The sequence below is a fragment of the Rhipicephalus microplus genome, chromosome 1 (genome assembly GCF_043290135.1).
Source record: "Rhipicephalus microplus isolate Deutch F79 chromosome 1, USDA_Rmic, whole genome shotgun sequence".
NCBI classification, from domain to species: Eukaryota; Metazoa; Arthropoda; class Arachnida; order Ixodida; family Ixodidae; genus Rhipicephalus; species Rhipicephalus microplus.
In genome coordinates this window covers 252,514,931-252,532,278 of record NC_134700.1, presented here as the reverse complement: position 1 = coordinate 252,532,278, position 17,348 = coordinate 252,514,931, and the positions used below count along the sequence as shown (strand labels likewise).

The window sequence follows — 17,348 nt, the reverse complement described above, 5'->3', positions numbered from 1 at the left end:
CAGAAATGGCAGTACCGTATTAAGTGACAAACACCTAACGTTTAGTATGCTGCGATGCCAGGTGCGTCTGTCCAAATGGTCGGCCGGGTCTCTGCCCCAAACGTACCGCTCGTTTTTTGTTTTTGTTTTTTGAAGTTAAGTCAAAGGAGCGTGACGGTGCGTCTACTTTGTTTTACCATTGTTTCGCAGTCTTTTCGAATGAGGTTAGGCAAGACGCGCTCGTGAAAAAACATGAACTCGATGGAATATCCTGCACTGGCATGAGACGCTACATCTAGGCGAAGTGGTGAGTGGATGACGCTTCGTTTAAACTGTCAAATGCGACTCGTAAAGCTCTAACGTCGCAGAAAATCAAGAAACCTAGTTGTCTTTAGCCACTTCTAACAACAAAGGCATTGCTTCAGCGTTTTTCAGCGCACCCCACTACCCACGCTGCGCGAAGAACGAAACTTAAACTGCAGAAAAAAATCTGTAAGCCGTTCGCTGGCTAACACTATCTAATCAGAAGCCTGTACTTCCCATAATTCCCATGGGGGTACACGATCGCAGCGCCAGATTCCTGTCTAGGTATTATTGTATGAAATTCTGTGGCTGCAGTGTTTTTAACAGCAGTGCAATTCATGCCCTAAATTGAAATAATTAACTTGGATGGATAGTCACACATTCTTTCGATGCCACTCAAATTAGTAGAGAGATTTAGTTGTGCGTCCGCAGCAGGTGTCCGGACGCAGCCTGCTAGCCATTCGCAATGGGAGGCTGCATCCGTACGGCTGCTGGGGATGTGCAACTAATTCTGTCTAATAACCTAAGAATCACGCCCCCGGTGCTCTACCGATTGAGCTATGACTGCAGGTGCCTCCCAGACCACGTCTTTGTGCATTTATTTAGGTGTGATCACAGGCATGTTACATTATATTTATGCACATTAACTTTCATACCTACGTTTCTGCTTTCTGCACTCAGTTATTAAACGTGGAGGCTTACAAAGAGGGTTCAACTTAAATTGAATATGACGCAGCGAGTGATGGAAAGGAAAACAATAGGTGTAACCTTAAAAGACAGGAAAAGCGCAGAGTGGGTCAGGGGAAAAACGATATCATAGTTGAAATCAAAAAGTAGAAATGGGCATTGGCCCGGCACGTAGCGCATAGGCAGGATAAGCGCTGGTCATTAGGGGTAACTGAGCGGATTACAAGAGAAGGCAAATGTGTGATGGGGAGACAAAAATTTAGATGGGCAGATGGTATAAAGAAGTTTGCAGGAATAAAGGGGTAACAGCACCGGGTTGATTGTCGGAACATGGGATAGGCATTTGCCCTTTACTGGGCGTAGTCAGACTGATGACGATGAAGATGATGATAATTCACAGACAGTGTTACCTACAATGTCTGTCAAACATTGTTGGGTGATTTTTTATCCACTTTAATTCATCTCAGTTTACGCCATATCTGTTTACAGTTAAAAACAATGTCTATTGTGCTTTCCCTGGCCTGATGTACGTTGTATTCACTCGATTTTGTCAGCATAATGTATAACTCGTGCTATAGAGGGGCGAATTAGCATTGATTCGTCTTTTCAAGAATCCGAATCGCCTTACGATTCGAGAACAGAAGTTGTGTAGCTGGCTTTTGTATTTCTTACGTGTACTGTTTGCCTGCAGGTTGTCCAGAGAAGGGGACAATACGGGAACAGGGTGTTCCATTTCTACCGAAACTGGACGGAGTACTCCAGCGGCTTCGGGAATCCATCTGACGAATACTGGATTGGTAGGACGGCAATTTCCAGAAAAGTTCGGAGTGATTCGGCCGAGGGGTTGACTGTATACGACTGTCGTGAGGAAACTCAGCTAAGCACAGAAAGTGAACAACTTTTTTGAAAATGTCTGCATTTCTGATAGATTAGGCTCCTTCCGCGCATAGGGGACACAAACGAAATAAATCGAGATTGTGGCCCTTTATTTTAACCAACCTGCCCGATCGCTTTCATAACGAAAAGACAAACTAAACGTGGTATTCATCATCATCATCATCAGCCTGACTACGTCCACTGCAGGACAAAGGCCTCTCCCATGTTCCGCCAGTTAACCCGGTCCTGTGCTTGCTGCTGCCAATTTATACCCGCAAACTTCTTCACCTCATCTGTCCACCTAACCTTCTGTCTCCCCCTACCCCGCTTCCCTTCTCTGGGAATCCAGTCAGTTACCCTTAATGACCAGCGGTTATCCTGTCTACGCGCTACATGCCCTGCCCATGTCCATTTCTTCTTCTTGATTTCAGCTATGATATCCTTAACCCCCGTTTGTTCCCTAATCCACTCTGCTCTCTTCTTGTCTCTTAAGGTTACACCTACCATTTTTCTTTCCATTGCTCGCTGCGTCGTCCTCAATTTAAGCTGAACGTGGTATTAGTTTGACGGAAATTATATAATGATGTCACGTGGTCGTCACGACGACCAAGCCAACAGTCGCGGGGTCAAAGGGAAAACATTTATTTGGCTAAACTTGTGACCGGGAAACTAAAAGTGAGACTACAGCAGTACATACTGGCACTGATAGCGGCGAAAAGAGCGGAAGCCATGGGGGAGACTGATTCATGGTAACGCACGCCGGCATTTATACATGCAGCTTCGAATATTCGAGCGTTATCGCTGGTGGCCAAGTTTATTCTAAAATAAACTCTGCTCTTCGACTTTTCGCGCTTAAGCAGAACAGATGATCACAAAACTATCTAAAAACGTGTCAGTTAACCCGGCGCAGTATCTACACGTGCGATACACCGGAAGCATGAAACAGGAAGGAGCATGCGTGGCAATATAAAAAATGACGGGTATCTGCACGCGCATTCGAACAATCAGCATTCTGCATATACAGAGAATAACAGAATGTTTTAGAACAGAATACGCAGTGTTAACATTTGTTGGGTATGAGACGCTATTTTCATCACTCAAACGTTGGTGCTCAAAAGGATGGCGTGTGACGGTAGCGTGCGACAAACGCGACGCTTTGTGGGCCCTATTCTAAAACTGCCTAATCTCATTCACCTTATAATGAAGCCGCTAAAAATATTTAGCTTGATTTATGTGTCTTCAGTCACAATGTGAAACAATAGCGCTATTTTTGCAGAACAGCATGCGTGGTAGAAAATGTCTGCCGCACACCTTTTCTTGCGCTGTCTTCTCGTTAATCAGAGGAGACAAATGAATTTACCGACAGAGTTAGTCGAAGAACATGAGAAATCCTGCATGAAGCTCAAATGACAGCGAACTTCATTTTTCGGGCATAGACTCCCCCTTAAGACATACTATATTCAAGTCAAAAGAACGCAGGTGGCCAAAATTAACTTGGTGTTTTCCGCTATCCAGAGTGCCGTATAATATTATTTTGTTTTATTCAGAATACTGTAGGCCATACGGCCGTTACAGATTGGGTTGTAAGGCAACACACACACGCAACAAAAGTGAAAGTTAAAACCAAAAGTGATCAATGCACTTTTTGCTCATAATCTAAACAGTATAGTTATCAAAACGTTAACAGAGTTTTGAAAAACCAAGTTAGTTCGTGAGCCCAAAGAAACAACAGATCAGCAATTGAACAGCAATATTTTCAATGACGTCTGTAGCTTATGCTACGTGACAAAAAAGAAAAAAGAGAAGGCAAATATAAGTATTCACACTCAAGTTTGTAATGTCGCTATTACGGTATTTTCGAAGCTTTCTGCTGAGATGCACTGTACAACTGTAATGGTAAAGCATTCCAGCTTTTTTTATAGTTCGTGGCAGGAATGAGTTTGCATATTGTAAGGAATGGGGGACTACCCGGTCTCTTGTGGTAGCGTGGTGTAACCGGGTGGAGGAAATGAACGCTGACAGGAAGAGGATACGAAAAACAAACAGGTTTATGGCAGTATTTACACATATTTACAGCAAAGAAAGGTTAGGGGTTTCACAAACCACGAGCGTGGTGGTTGAACCGTTACATGGTTCAGAGTGACGTCCAGCACTCTGCGGCGTCGTTTTAAGCCCTGTCGGGCTCCTCTTCTCCGAGTGGAACATCAATCACACACACACAACAGGTGAGGGGGACGAGCATGCATGGCCCACGAGCACGTACAATATTGAGTCGTGATCACTGCACTGCAAGGTAGCGCCAGCAGGGCTCTTCCTCGTCGTGTGTGTGCCGCTAGTCGAGAGGTCCCACGATCCTGACAACATCCATCAAAGGGTCCGTCGATTTGTTCGCTTAATTAGCGGGGTGATTTGCGGCGGCCGCCACGGTCTCTTGCAAGGAAGATGCTGTCTTTGTTGTCCTCTCTGGAACTGTTTACGATGTCGTGGCGACATGACGTCTCATCCTCCGGCTAGCAGGGACAATGCCTGGCGGGCATAGGCAGCCGGCCGGTCGGCTACGTGATTGAGGATTAAAAGAGCGCCACTTCCCTGTCAGCTTTGGCGCCGGTGACAACAGCTTCCCCATCGCCAGAGGAGTCGCCGAGGGCATCAGTCGCCTCTTCTGCTCGAAGAGACGACGAAAGGGTCCGTAGCTGAAAGTCAGGAACTCGCCTTCGCTTGTCACATGGTCTAGGTAATTGCTCAAATCTTCGACAGCGTCTGGCAGATTAGGCGCCGAAGGGATTGAGAGCCTCCTCAGTAGACCGGCTTACACACAATGGCGTCTGCCCAGACGAATTTCCAGGCCAAACCTAACATTATGCATCGATATGTAGTCGTGGCACAATGAACATGAAGCCATGCTTTTGCCTGAGAGCTCGCTTTAAATGAGGCATTAGGTACTGTGAAATGACATTGTGAAACTGGTGTTTCGAAAGTAAAAGCAGAAATTTAAGTCTTCTTACTAGGCGCCGCTGTGATAACGGTGGTAGCATGAGCTGTTCCAGCATCGCTGTTACTGAGTTAGTCGATGGATACTTGGAGAGAATAAATTGTGCAGCCCTTCTTTTTTCTTCTTTACCATTTTGAGTTCATTTATGAGACCAACTTGTAACTGATCCCATATAACGCTTGCATATTGCAGTGTTAGCTCAACGTAGGTTAGAAACGCGATTAGCTTGATAGATTGGGTTGCAAGTTTAAACTTTCTGCGCAGGAACCGAAGTTTCTTTTCTGCAGTGCCAGTGACATCAGTGATGTGAGCTTCTAGCTTAGGTTTGATGTGATAGTTACTCCTAATTGTTTGAGCGTATCAACTTTAGTAAGCATTTGGGAGTTCACAAAGTATTTATGGTCCTGTTCATTTTTCACTTTGTTCGATACTCTGAAGACAACTGTTTTTTGCTCGTTTGTTTTCATTTTCAACTTTTAACGTCAGGCTTCAATCACAGCCAGAACATCACTCAGTAATTGATGATCCCTCATGTCACTAATCTCACGGTATATCAGGCAGTCATCTGCGTACAACCATACGGTGACATATTCGCTGATAAGAAAACTGATGTCATTAGTGTACGCTAAAAATAAAATAGAGCTTAAAACAGATCCCTGTGGTACGCCTGAGTTAACTGATAACCTGTTCGATTTTATGCCATTTCTTTCCACGTATTGTCTTCGACCGAACAGATATGCTTCGATACATTCTAGTAAGTTACGAGTTATTCCGATTTGTGATAAATTGCCTATCAACAAAGAGTGAACGACTCTGTCGAGGGCTTTGGAAAAGTCCAAACAAATCCCATCGAGCTGTTTTTCATTGTTCTGTGTTTTGAGCATTATCGTAGCTCTCGCACGTAAAAAGCCAGCATTGATGTTTTATTTCTTTCATACACAAACTACGGCACTAATAATGATGAAATTAACTGACTTGCTAACTACAACATGTAAAATTAAGAGGTACAAAGGGTAAGCTAGAGGCAAACTGCGCAACGTAGTGGTCTACCCGAGTACTGAATATTTGTGCTTTTGAATAAATTGACTTATCTATGGATTGTATAGAAAGCATGATTGTTTTTAAAAGAAGAGACCAATATGGTATCTCTATTCCGGCTGTGGCGACTGCATTTTCGATGAAGGTGAGAATGCTGCAGGTCCGTGCCGTGTACTCAGATTTGGGTGCACGTTGAAGAACCCCAGGTGGTTGAAATTTCCGGAGCCCTCCACTACGGCGTCTCTCATATTAAAATAATGGTTTTGGGACGTTAAACCCCGCATATTAATCAATTAATACGGTATCTCAAGTCAACAGTTGGCTGTTGAAATGCGCCTGAGTAGAAGTCTGTATGCGGCAATGAATACAGAGGTCACATTCACCAATTAAGATGCACCTAATGTCTTATTTTCAGGTAACCACGCTCTCCACACTCTGACCTCTGGTGACGAGGAGATGGCCCTCCGCGTGGTGTTGAGCAACAATACGGGAGACAGCGTGTTGGTGGACTACGAGAGCGTCCGTATTGCGTCCGAGGAAGACCTCTTCAAAATTAAAGTCGGCAAGCACCTGGGACCGGAAGGTACGGAACGTCACAGCATGCGCATGGTTTCAGCCACGCGGTACAAATCAAGAGTATTAAGTTTATCCAATATCGCCTGCTCTCGAAAGATTTAGTTCAAAAGGTGCCATTGTTTTCCGCACAGTTTCATCTGTAGTTTACTATAGCAACGTAAGCACGTTTAACTTTTATTTCAACAGTGGAGACTGCGTGTAAAACGAGTCTATGGTGTTTCGCTTGCTGTTAGATGGTCAGTGCAGAATTTGTGCAGATCAGCGAAATAGATCGGATTGCTGGGCTTCTGGAAAATGTAAAATTCTCGCGAGTTTCGGTCATGAGCTAAGACCCTCATTAACAGGTTAACCAGCTCGTTAGCCTATATGTATACGGCGTGTAATCTGCAAGCCTAAAGCTCTACCAACAAACCTGTAATTTTTGTCAATGTAAGTGTTCCTTCGCCGGTCTTCCGCACTAATTTTTTAAACGTAGCAAGACGACAGCAGGTCTCTCGAGTAAGCATTTTTTTTTCTTGAATAGGATTCTCAAGTTATCGGCTCTAGGAATAAACTTGCAAAAAATCAGGCTGGCCAGTGGGCGTACAGCTCTGTAATTCTTTCAGGAAAGCTTGAGTATAGATTATACCGTTGCTAAGTTGACACACCAGAGAACCTCTGTAGAAACAATATCATAGATACACCACTTAAGAGAACAAGTAATGTGCCAGTAACAGCACTAAAGTAAGCACTGCAAATACCGTATGATAAGAACAACACTATCACGCCTCGTAACACGGGAGTGTTTTCTCAATATTAGAATGTGTTTTCAGGGCTGGTTTACTGCATGGTAGTTATGGCAATACCGTATCTTCGAGGTCGGCTATATTCGCGGTAGCCACACTTAGGATATCATAGCGTTACCGTCCAGCGAGCAACTCGTGCAGCTGAAGTGTTTTCGGATCGTAGTACGCAAACATGGGATGGTAATAACGTAACGTAAACCGATTGCTTGACGCAGCAAAAACACCCTAATGGAGAAAGGCATCTCTAGATATTGTCACATTCCTTCCTCAAGTATTGTTCAGCGCAAACAGCGCCTATCATTGTTCGAGAAGCATCGGGGCTGTAGTAGATCATCTTGTTGAGATTACGCGCTACGCGCGAACTTCACGGATTATTCTGCAACTTACGTGGCCGCTAGCTTTAACGCTGAAATATTCGATGGCACATGTATAAATGCCGACGCGCTTCACCGCTTGTCAGTCGATATACAGCCGACGCTCTATTCGCCGCTATCAGTACTATAGCGTATTGCTTTAATTAAACTTTCAGTTTACCGGCCACAAGTTCGGCCTAATAAATAGTTTGATTTTGGCCATACCAGATGTTGTCCTCGCTGATGTCGCAACCAACGTGACATTGTGGCTCACTGCCGCCCCTCGAAATTAATGTAATACGGTAAGGGGCAGTAACTGTTCTGCACCTTCAAGGGGACACTAATGTGAAATAATGAAGTAGTTTACACTGATAAATTGTCATCTGAAAGCCCTGCAGGGTGTTGTTAATTTCTCCGTAATGGGTTTACTAACAGATGCCCAAATAAGTTTCAGAAGTCCACATTTAAAGTTGCCGTGGCAGGAGATGATCGTGGCGTCATGGATTGCAAAATGTATTTTTCATATTTTATGCACATTGCCTCAAGCCAAATTTTCAGAAACCTTTCATGAGTCTCTGGCGCCGTCAGAAGACAATGCACATCGTATTTATCAATTAGGAACTACGTATGGTGCTCGTAGACGCCATCGAAATCTATGGCGGCATGATGAATGGTGCGGGAACTTCAAAAAGGCGTCACCACATTTTTTTTGCGCGTTTTACAGCTTAAGCTGTTATGAGATCTCAACAAGGGCCATTTTTGGCGCCGTAGTTGTTCGCTGCCGCCGCTAGTGTGCGTGAACGCTATTGCACGAAATAGGAAAAATATCCAGGACAGAACGGGTTTCGAACCTGGGTCCTCTGTGTGGCAGCCTAGTGTTCTACCACTGGGTCATGCCGGTTCTCCACACTCCATCTCAAAAAGAGCTTAAACCGTCGTTAGGTCAGGAAGGAACCACATTAGCATGTGTAATATGACACAGTAGAAGAGTAATATAACAACTAGGCGTCACACAATGTGAATTTTGAAACCAGCGTCACACAACACGAAATGCATAACCATTTAGTCATTGAATACTTACAACCCATTACAAATGGCTCAACCATGCTACTTCATTGTCGTCAGCCACCCCGTCCACATGAGTGTGCATAATGTCTTGCAAATGCGTAGCGAGTACTTCCCAACTTGATAGAAACTATAGCTTATGATGTAGTAGGTACCTTGGAACCTGAACTTGGCAACGTTTAACGCTAGAACCTTATCTGGTGAGGGAAGTCTAGCCGTACTATTCGAAGAACCAGAGGGTGTTAAATGCGATATAATAGGGCTCAGTGAGGTTAGGAGGACAGATGAGGCCTATACGGTGCTACAGAATGGGCACGTCCTTTGCTATCGGTGGTTGGCTAACAGAAGAGAACTGGGAGTGGGGTTCCTAATTCACAGAGGCATAGCTGACAACATAGATGAATACTATAGCATTAATGAAAGGGTGGTAGGTATCGTAATTGAACTGAATAAGAGATACAAGATGAAGGTGGTACAGGCTTACGCGCCTACATCCAGCCATGATGACGCTTCAGTTGAAAGCTTCCAAGAAGACGTGGAGTCAGCAATGAGTAAGGCAAGAATACAGTATACTACACTAATGGGAGACTTCAATGCAAAGGTAGGGAAGAAGCAGGCTGGAGACCAGGCAGTAGGATATTATGGCATCGGTACTAGAAACTCCAGAGGAAAGCTACTAGTAGAATTCGCAGAACGCAATATTTTCGGATATTCAATACCTTCTACCGAAAACGAGGAAACCGCAAGTAGGCATGGACCAGCCCTAATGGCGGAAATAACAACGAAATAGATTTCATAATGACTGCACACCCAGGCATCGTGCAGGATGTGGAAGTGGTTGGCAAGGTACGATGCAGTCACCATAGAATGGTACGGTCTCGAATTCACCTAGACTTGAATAAGGAACGACAGAAACTGATACGCAAGAAGCCAATCAATGAGCTAGCACTGAGAGGGAAAGTACAGGAATTCAGAGTCTCGCTTCAGAACAGGTACTCGGCTCTTAGTGAGGAAACTAATCTTAGCGCAGATAGAATGAATGATAATCTGACGAGTATCACTACGGAGTGTGCAGTGGAAGTTGGAGGCAGGGTAGTTAAACAGGACACTGGCAAGCGTTCCCAGGAAACTAAGAATCTCATTAAGAAGCGTAAAATTATGAAAGTCTCAAGTACAACAGACAAAATAGAACTGTCAGCGCTTTCGAAGTTGATTAATAGGCGTAAGGTATGCGATGTAAAAAGTATAACATGGAGAGAATTGAACGCGCTTTGAAAAACGGAGGAAGCGTCAAAGCAGTGAAGAGGAAACTTGGGATAGGCAAAAATCGGATGTATGCACTAATGGACAAAGAAGGCAAAATAACTACCAATATGAATAGGATAGTTAAAATAGCGGAGGAGTCTTACAGAGATCTGTACAGTAGCCGGGACAACCACGACCTTAATACTATAAAAACTAGCAGTAACTCAGATGTCACCCCACCAGTAATGACAGAAGAAGTCAGAAAAGCTTTGGAGAGCATGCAAAGAAGCAAAGATGCTGGTGAGGATCAGGTAACATCAGATCTGCTGAAAGATGGAGGACAGATTGTGTTAGAAAAACTAGCCACTCTGCTTAAGAGGTGTCTCCTGACGGGAAGAGTACCAGAGTGTTGGAAGAATGCTAATATCATATTAATACATAAGAAAGGATATTACAAGGACTTGAAGAATTACAGACTGATCAGCTTGCTCTTTGTAGTATACAAGCTATTTACAAAGGTAATTGCTAACCGAGTAAAGAAAACATTAGACTTCAATCAACCAAAGGAACAAGCAGGATTTCGAACAGGCTACTCAACAATCGACCACATTAATACTATCAATCAGGTAATAGAGAAATACTCAAAATATAACCAACCACTATACATAGCCTTCATAGATTACGAAAAGGCATTTGATTCAGTAGAAATATCAGCCGTCATGCAGACACTGCGGAATCAGGGCGTCGATTAAGTATATATAAGCATCCTCGAAGAAATCTACAGGCTATCCACTGCTTCCTTAGTGCTTCATAACGAAAACAACGGAATATCAATCAAGAAGGGTGTAAGGCAGGGGGACACAATCTCCTCAGTGCTATTTACCGCGTGTTTACAGGAGGTTTACAGAAGCCTAGAATGGGAACAGTTAGGGATAAGAGTTAATGGAGAGTAGCTTAGTTATCTGCCCTTCGTTGATGACATTGCATTGCTGAGTAACTCAGTGGACGAATTGCAACTCATGATTACGAAGTTATACAAGAAGAGTAGAAAGGTGGGTCTTAAACTTAATCTGCAGAAAACGAAAGTAACGATTATAACACCCTCGCAAGAGAACAGCGCTTCGAGATAGGTAATAGTGCACTTCAAGTTGTAAAAGACTATGTCTACTTAGGACAGGTAATAACGGCGGAGCCGAACCACAAGATTGAAGTCACCAGAAGAATAAGAATGGGGTGGAGCACATTTGGCAAGCACTCTCAAATTGTGACAGGTAGATTGCCACTATCCCTCAAGAGGAAGGTATATAACAGCTGTATCTTGCCGGTACATAGCTACGGAGCAGAAACCTGGAGAGAGTGTTAAGCTTAAATTGAGGACGACGCAGCGAGCAATGGAAAGAAAAATGGTAGGCGTAACCTTAAGAGACAAGAAGAGAGCAGAGTGGATTACGGAACAAACGGGGGTTAAGGATATGACAGCTGAAATCAAGAAGAAGAAATGGACATGGGCCGGGCATGTAGCACGTAGACAGGATAACCGCTGGTCATTAAGGGTAACTATCTGGATTCCCAGAGAAGGGAAGCGGTTTAGGGGGAGACAGAAGGTTAGGTGGGCAGATGAGATTAAGAAGTTTGCGGGTATAAATTGGCAGCAGCAAACACAGGACCAGGTTAACTGGCGGTACATGGGAGAGGCCTTTGTCCTGCAGTGGACGTAGTCAGGCTGATGATGATAATGATGGTACCTTGGAAGTTTGCTTGTATTAGTAGCCCTAAGAGAGTTAACGGCGGATTCTTGAAATGCCGCTCCAGCTTTCGCTGTGACTGTGCCGCGCTTCCCACGCAGGCATTGTGATCTTTTTTTTTTCTTGCCGCTTACTGAGCATTTTATCGCAGCAAACGTCATCACGCCTACGATAATGATGCGTAGTAGAGGATGTCGTGAACAAAGAGCATAATACATTACTTACAAGCTATAAACCAACAAGTCACACGCCAATTGAAAGTTGTAAAAACCTATATTTCAGCTTCGGTGCCCGAATGCAGGCTATTCGATTTCCAACATGAAACGAACAGGACCGTTATTATGACGTGCTTGATGTATGGGATGGAAAGTCACTTATTGAGAAATATAGGGAGGCGCAAGTGCATTAAGGAGGTAGGCGGCATTTATTCAGGCTATAGTGATCGTTCACAGTGTAGTAATAATAATAATAATAATAATAATAATAATATTAATAATAATAATAATAATAATAATAATAATGTAGAGGAAGACCCCGGTGATTTTGTCCATCTGGTGTTCTTTAACGTGCACTGACATCGCACAGTAGACGGGCTACTGTCACATAAACTCCATTTAAATGCGACCGTCATGGTCGGGATTAAAACCGCGCCCATCGGATTAGCAGCCGAGCAGCGTAGCCACCGTTCCACCTAGGCGGACGTTCACAGTGTCTTAGGGTTTCCACTTTATTGAAGTAGTGTATATCCTTCGTACCCTCGCCTTCATCTTTACAAGAGAAGGGGAAAGGGCAACTATAAGAAATGCGTATGCACGTAAAACACTTTCCCTATCTCTCTAAGGTGGATTCCGTATATCCCTATACCACTCCGTATATCAACGAACATATGTACTTCGTATAGGCACCCGACAGTGGACCAGAGGGCGCGACGAAGCTCTTTGGGCCGCCTCAGCATTGTTGGTACCGACCGCCAAGGATACCAAAAAAAAAATGAAACTCTCGCTGAACACACTGACACGCTCAAGTGTCAGTGCCCTTTTTCGCACGTTTTCAAAGAAGGCTTCCTGGGCGCTTACATAATCACACGTTACCCCACTGCTCACAACTCACAACTAAAAAAGAAAAAAAAATACACGGACAAGTCGAGTTTTGCTGCGTCTACTCGCTAGGCTACGCATTGGAAGTCCCGGTTTTGCTGCGCCTACTAGCTAAACCGTGCGTTCTGGTGCTACCATCGGGTCTCGCAAACTGCATTGCCGGGTGCCTATATAGCTTTTTTTTCATCATTTTGTTTTGCCGACACCTTTCCGAGATTCTTCTAGCGAAGTCACTCTAACCGGCCGTTTGTTTTTCGATCAACTCAGGATGGAATGCCTTCACCGTGAATGGCCAGAACTTCTCCACCTTCGACAGAGACAACGACGTGTGGCCGCAGAACTGTGCGGTCACATTTCGCGGCGCCTGGTGGTACAGCGCCTGCCATGCAGCCAATCTGAACGGCCTGAACTTAAACGGCTACCACGACAGCTACGCCGACGGCATCGAGTGGAGTGCTCGTGGAGTGGGCGTGCCTGGCGTACAGCACTACTCGTACCCCAGCGCCCGCATGATGATCCGACCAGCGAATTTCCTCCTAGGCAGGAAAAACAGCATAACGGAGCCTCAATTGTCATAATCGAAGGTCTGCCATTGTGGATGTAACGTTCTGGTGGAATTGCGCTTCGTGTAGAATATTTTTTTACGGGTGGGCTTCAGTGCCGCCATATTGGGCTTTTGAACTGGCTGTTTTGTATATCTCACAATTAAACCAACAGTGCTCCTGTATAGTGTGCCGTGGTGGAGCAGTGGCATTGGTGTTCGGCTGCTGACCAAAGATCGCGGGTTCGTTCGCTGCTGTGACGGCTGCATTTCGAAGGAGGCGAAGTGGTAGAGGCCCGTGTACAATGCGATTTCAGTGCACGTTACAGAACACCAGATGGTCGAAATTTTCGGAACCCTCCACTACGCCGTCTCTCGTCATCGTATCTTCATCGTGGAACGTAGGGCCTCAGATATTATGAAAAGGGCTACTGTAACAACACTGAAACTTGGTAGTTGCTTGTGCTTCATGATGGACCAGCAGCACTACAAATTGACAGAGGAAAGAAGGTCACCAAACACAGAGCCGACTCACAACTAATTTCCTTATTAAGTTCAGAAGCGACACATATAAAAACAACTACTGTATGCTCCCTGTATGTGCTAAATAGAGGAACGTTGAACTCCCCATGTCATATGAGAGGGGTACAATTGATTCGTTTAGTGGCGGGTGTTGCATCGGACCAAATTGCAAATGGGCGAACATTAGGTTGAAAACACGAGAACTCACTGAACACCAGATGGTGTGGTCACTTAGCTTCGCATGCTAACAATTGTGGGTGTGAAGCAAAACTCAATGAGGTCTTTATTTTGAAGAGACGTGGCAACTAGTTTGTTAGAGAGGTAAGGGAGGCTTACTATATTGCGAGAAAATCTGATTCATGCATCAATGAATCATTGTTTACGTAACGTTTCGTGATTGACAGTATAAACTTTCAGACCATTGGATGTTACTGTGGTGAACAGCCGTCATTTATATGAAAGGTAACACGCGAGCACGTGGACAACAACCTCGTGACGCACATGTATCGCAGCACAGTGGTGAAATAGGCAAGTAAAAGGAGAAAGCGGTGCCATTTCATGTATTGTCTCCCCTCCTTCTCGTAGTTATCGTTTTTTATCTATTTATGTTGTTATCGCTGACTAAGCTGTGATAGGAACAATCCTCATCGAAATCAATCATTGTTCACTGCAATGTCCCAACAGAAGATGGATATCGAGGAGAAAGCGTAAAATCAAGACACATTCGTGGCGAGAGTGTAATGGAAAAAAAAAACGATGTCAGTTCCTCTTTTATTGATTTTTTTTTCAAATTTCACCAATGCAGCGCACATTTCCGGCATGAGGCTATCTGCCACAAGCGCGCACGTTTCCCTTTGATAAAAATGGCGGCTGTACGACGTTTTTGTGCATATTTGGTTTCTCGTTGGTACACAACAATTTTTTGCGGTTCTTCGATGTGCGCATGCGGGAATCATACGTTAGTTGTTATGAAATAAAGAAAATCGTTTATGAGGCAGTACTGTGTTTTGTGTACCTTCTTTTTTTACCTTCGTGTGCGGTATCACTGCCAAACCATCGCGATGTGCAACCGTAGACGCATACACACACAAATGGTTGGGTAGGCTAACACGACGTTTCCTGGTTTTATGAGTTCACGTCACGAGATAGAAAAATAAGAGAGTGTGAGATGAACTGAGCTTGTCGGCATGGTTTTGTGAATGTACAACAGCGCGAAAAATGACAACACAGAAATAACTGACAGGGCCAAGCTCTGACAAACAATAATACGTTTATTTGTGCGAACATGGATGTATGTATGAAGTTTGCTACTAGAATAGTTTACTACTGTAGAATACTACTGAAGTTTACTTCTGAAATACGCTTTTCGCATAAGACGAGAGGATTGATTGACAGTTATGTGGGGTTTAACGTCCCGAAACCACCATTTGATTACGAGAGACGTCGTAGTGGAGGGCTCCGCAAATTTCGACCACCTGGACTTCTTTAACGTGCACCTAAATCTGAGCGCACGGGCCTAGAGCATTTTCGCCTCCATCGAAAATGCAGCTGCCCCAGCCGGGATTTGATCCAGCAACCTGCGGGTGAGCAGCCGAGCAGCCGAGTACCCTAGTCACTAAACCACCGCGTCGGGGCTAAGACGAGGAGAGGGGCAAGAAAATATCCTCGTTTTTCCGCGTAGTCTTGCAGTCGCAAGACAAAAATTAGAGAACATTCGTTTAACAGCCCAAGGTGACGGCACCTCTTCGCAGTTCACTGAATGGCTAAGAGTTCTCCCCCTTTAACAGAGACAACAAAAGTGTGACCGCAGAACTGTGCGGTCCCATCCCGCGTTGCCTGGTGGTACAGCGCCTGCCATGTGCCCAACAGTTTACTGCACTAAATAACGACGAAGAAACGACCAGTGGAGGTCCCACCGACGTCAAATAAAATTTCATACGAAAGGTGGGTTCCACGTGTTTTAGTAAAGGTATATTATGTGCATCCTCTATTTATTACCAATATTACGCACGCACATCCGGTTGGCAGCACTTAATTCCACTATAATGCGGTATTTTCTACAAGGTTTTATAGTTCGGATATTTCAAAGAAATAAAGATATAATAAATAAAAAATAAAAGAAACTCAACGCGAAACGTTTTTCGCACGCCCACGCCGGCCGCATATCAAGACCGGAACAGAAGCTAAAATATCAAACTATGAAGGGACCGCGCAGTGCTGCCAGAACGGATGTGCGCGCCTGTCAGACTGGACAGCGTGCACTGCCGTTCTAATGCTTGTGCCACCCCACCCCCTCCACTGTTCGCGTTTCACTCAATGCCGATTGTGGGGCCTTGCTAAATGACTGCGAAGTCTCAACAGCATAGCTTGTACGCCGACGAACGATAACACTTGAAGTTGGACGTGTCTTCTGTGTTCCCATGCGTACATGCTCGTTTGTTTCATCATGTTCAAATTGCTTCCACGATTTTTGCCTATTCTAACATATACACGATGGAATAACTATGCTATGGTTCATCTCTCTATGTGAGCTCATGCTTAAACAACGCTCTTTCCTTATTTAGTCAATTGAGCTCGTGATTGGTTTAACTCTCTTCCTATCCTCTTCGTTCTCCCTTTCTCTCTCTGTCCGTTCATCCGTACCAGTTTCACAAGCTTAATTACCCAATGCTTCCTTCTTTAGGACGAGTGTAATTAGCCGTTAATGGGTCGAACTTTGTTTTTGAAGTTTGCTGCTGGAATAGTAGAAGGTTGCAGTATCAGGGAGCCTAACTAGAAATAGGAACATCATAGATATCACAGTTCATTCTTTTAGACCATGCTTGCCGAGATTGAAGGGTCTAGTACCGCTAGTTAAAGTATGCATGAAAACAAGGCATAATACCACGAGTCTACCTTAGATCTGAACAAACGTCAGTATGTTTTCTTTAAAAAGAAAAGAAAAAAATAGATTAGATCTCCAATAGATGTTTGCATAAGGCGAGCAAGAATTGCGTTATATCTAAACCTGTCTCGCAGTGCCAGCTAAAAAAAAAAACATGAGCCGGCCATTGTAGCAAGAACCAGGGAAATTTTTAAATGACTTGTTTACTTTAAAGATTCCGTTCTATGTAACTCTTTTTTTGTCTCGTCTCAGACAAACGACTGCTAAAAGAAGTACGAAAATAAAACGTGGAACGAAGAGCTACAACTTATATTCCGCCCGATCGCAATCCATGCACTTGGTGCTTCGTTGTGTAAAACAGAGAGGGGGCGTCGCATTGACTGATTTCAAAGTTTCCACATATGGAGTGTAAATTGTAAGCGCTATAGTTTATCTTGCTATTGTAAGTGTACACTATTTTGTTTTTCAACTACGGTCATTTATGAATATAGGTAATAAAGGCTTCCAGTGTCTCATTCTATTCTATAGCGTCGCAGAAAGTTCTTCGGTACACCAAAATCTCGAGGATGAAATATCTGTCGATAGACATATTTCCAACATGGAACTTCCAAAATGTAATGCCCTTGAGCTATGTGGTTTTATAATAAATAAATAAATAAA

The 17,348-nt window shown here is 44.1% G+C and overlaps 1 protein-coding gene across 1 annotated transcript in view; it reads left to right on the top strand.

Annotated features, from left to right (window-relative positions):
• The window catches only part of LOC119186540 (techylectin-5A), a 40,287-nt gene extending 25,486 nt beyond the window's left edge, over positions 1-14,801 (top strand). Inside the window, exons 4-6 of the mRNA XM_037435087.2 lie at positions 1,661-1,766; positions 6,291-6,458; positions 13,009-14,801. Coding sequence (XP_037290984.1) covers positions 1,661-1,766; positions 6,291-6,458; positions 13,009-13,319 — 585 coding nt within the window. The 3' untranslated portion in view covers positions 13,320-14,801. The remainder of the gene's footprint in view (positions 1-1,660; positions 1,767-6,290; positions 6,459-13,008) is intronic.
• The last annotated feature ends 2,547 nt before the right edge of the window (positions 14,802-17,348 follow it).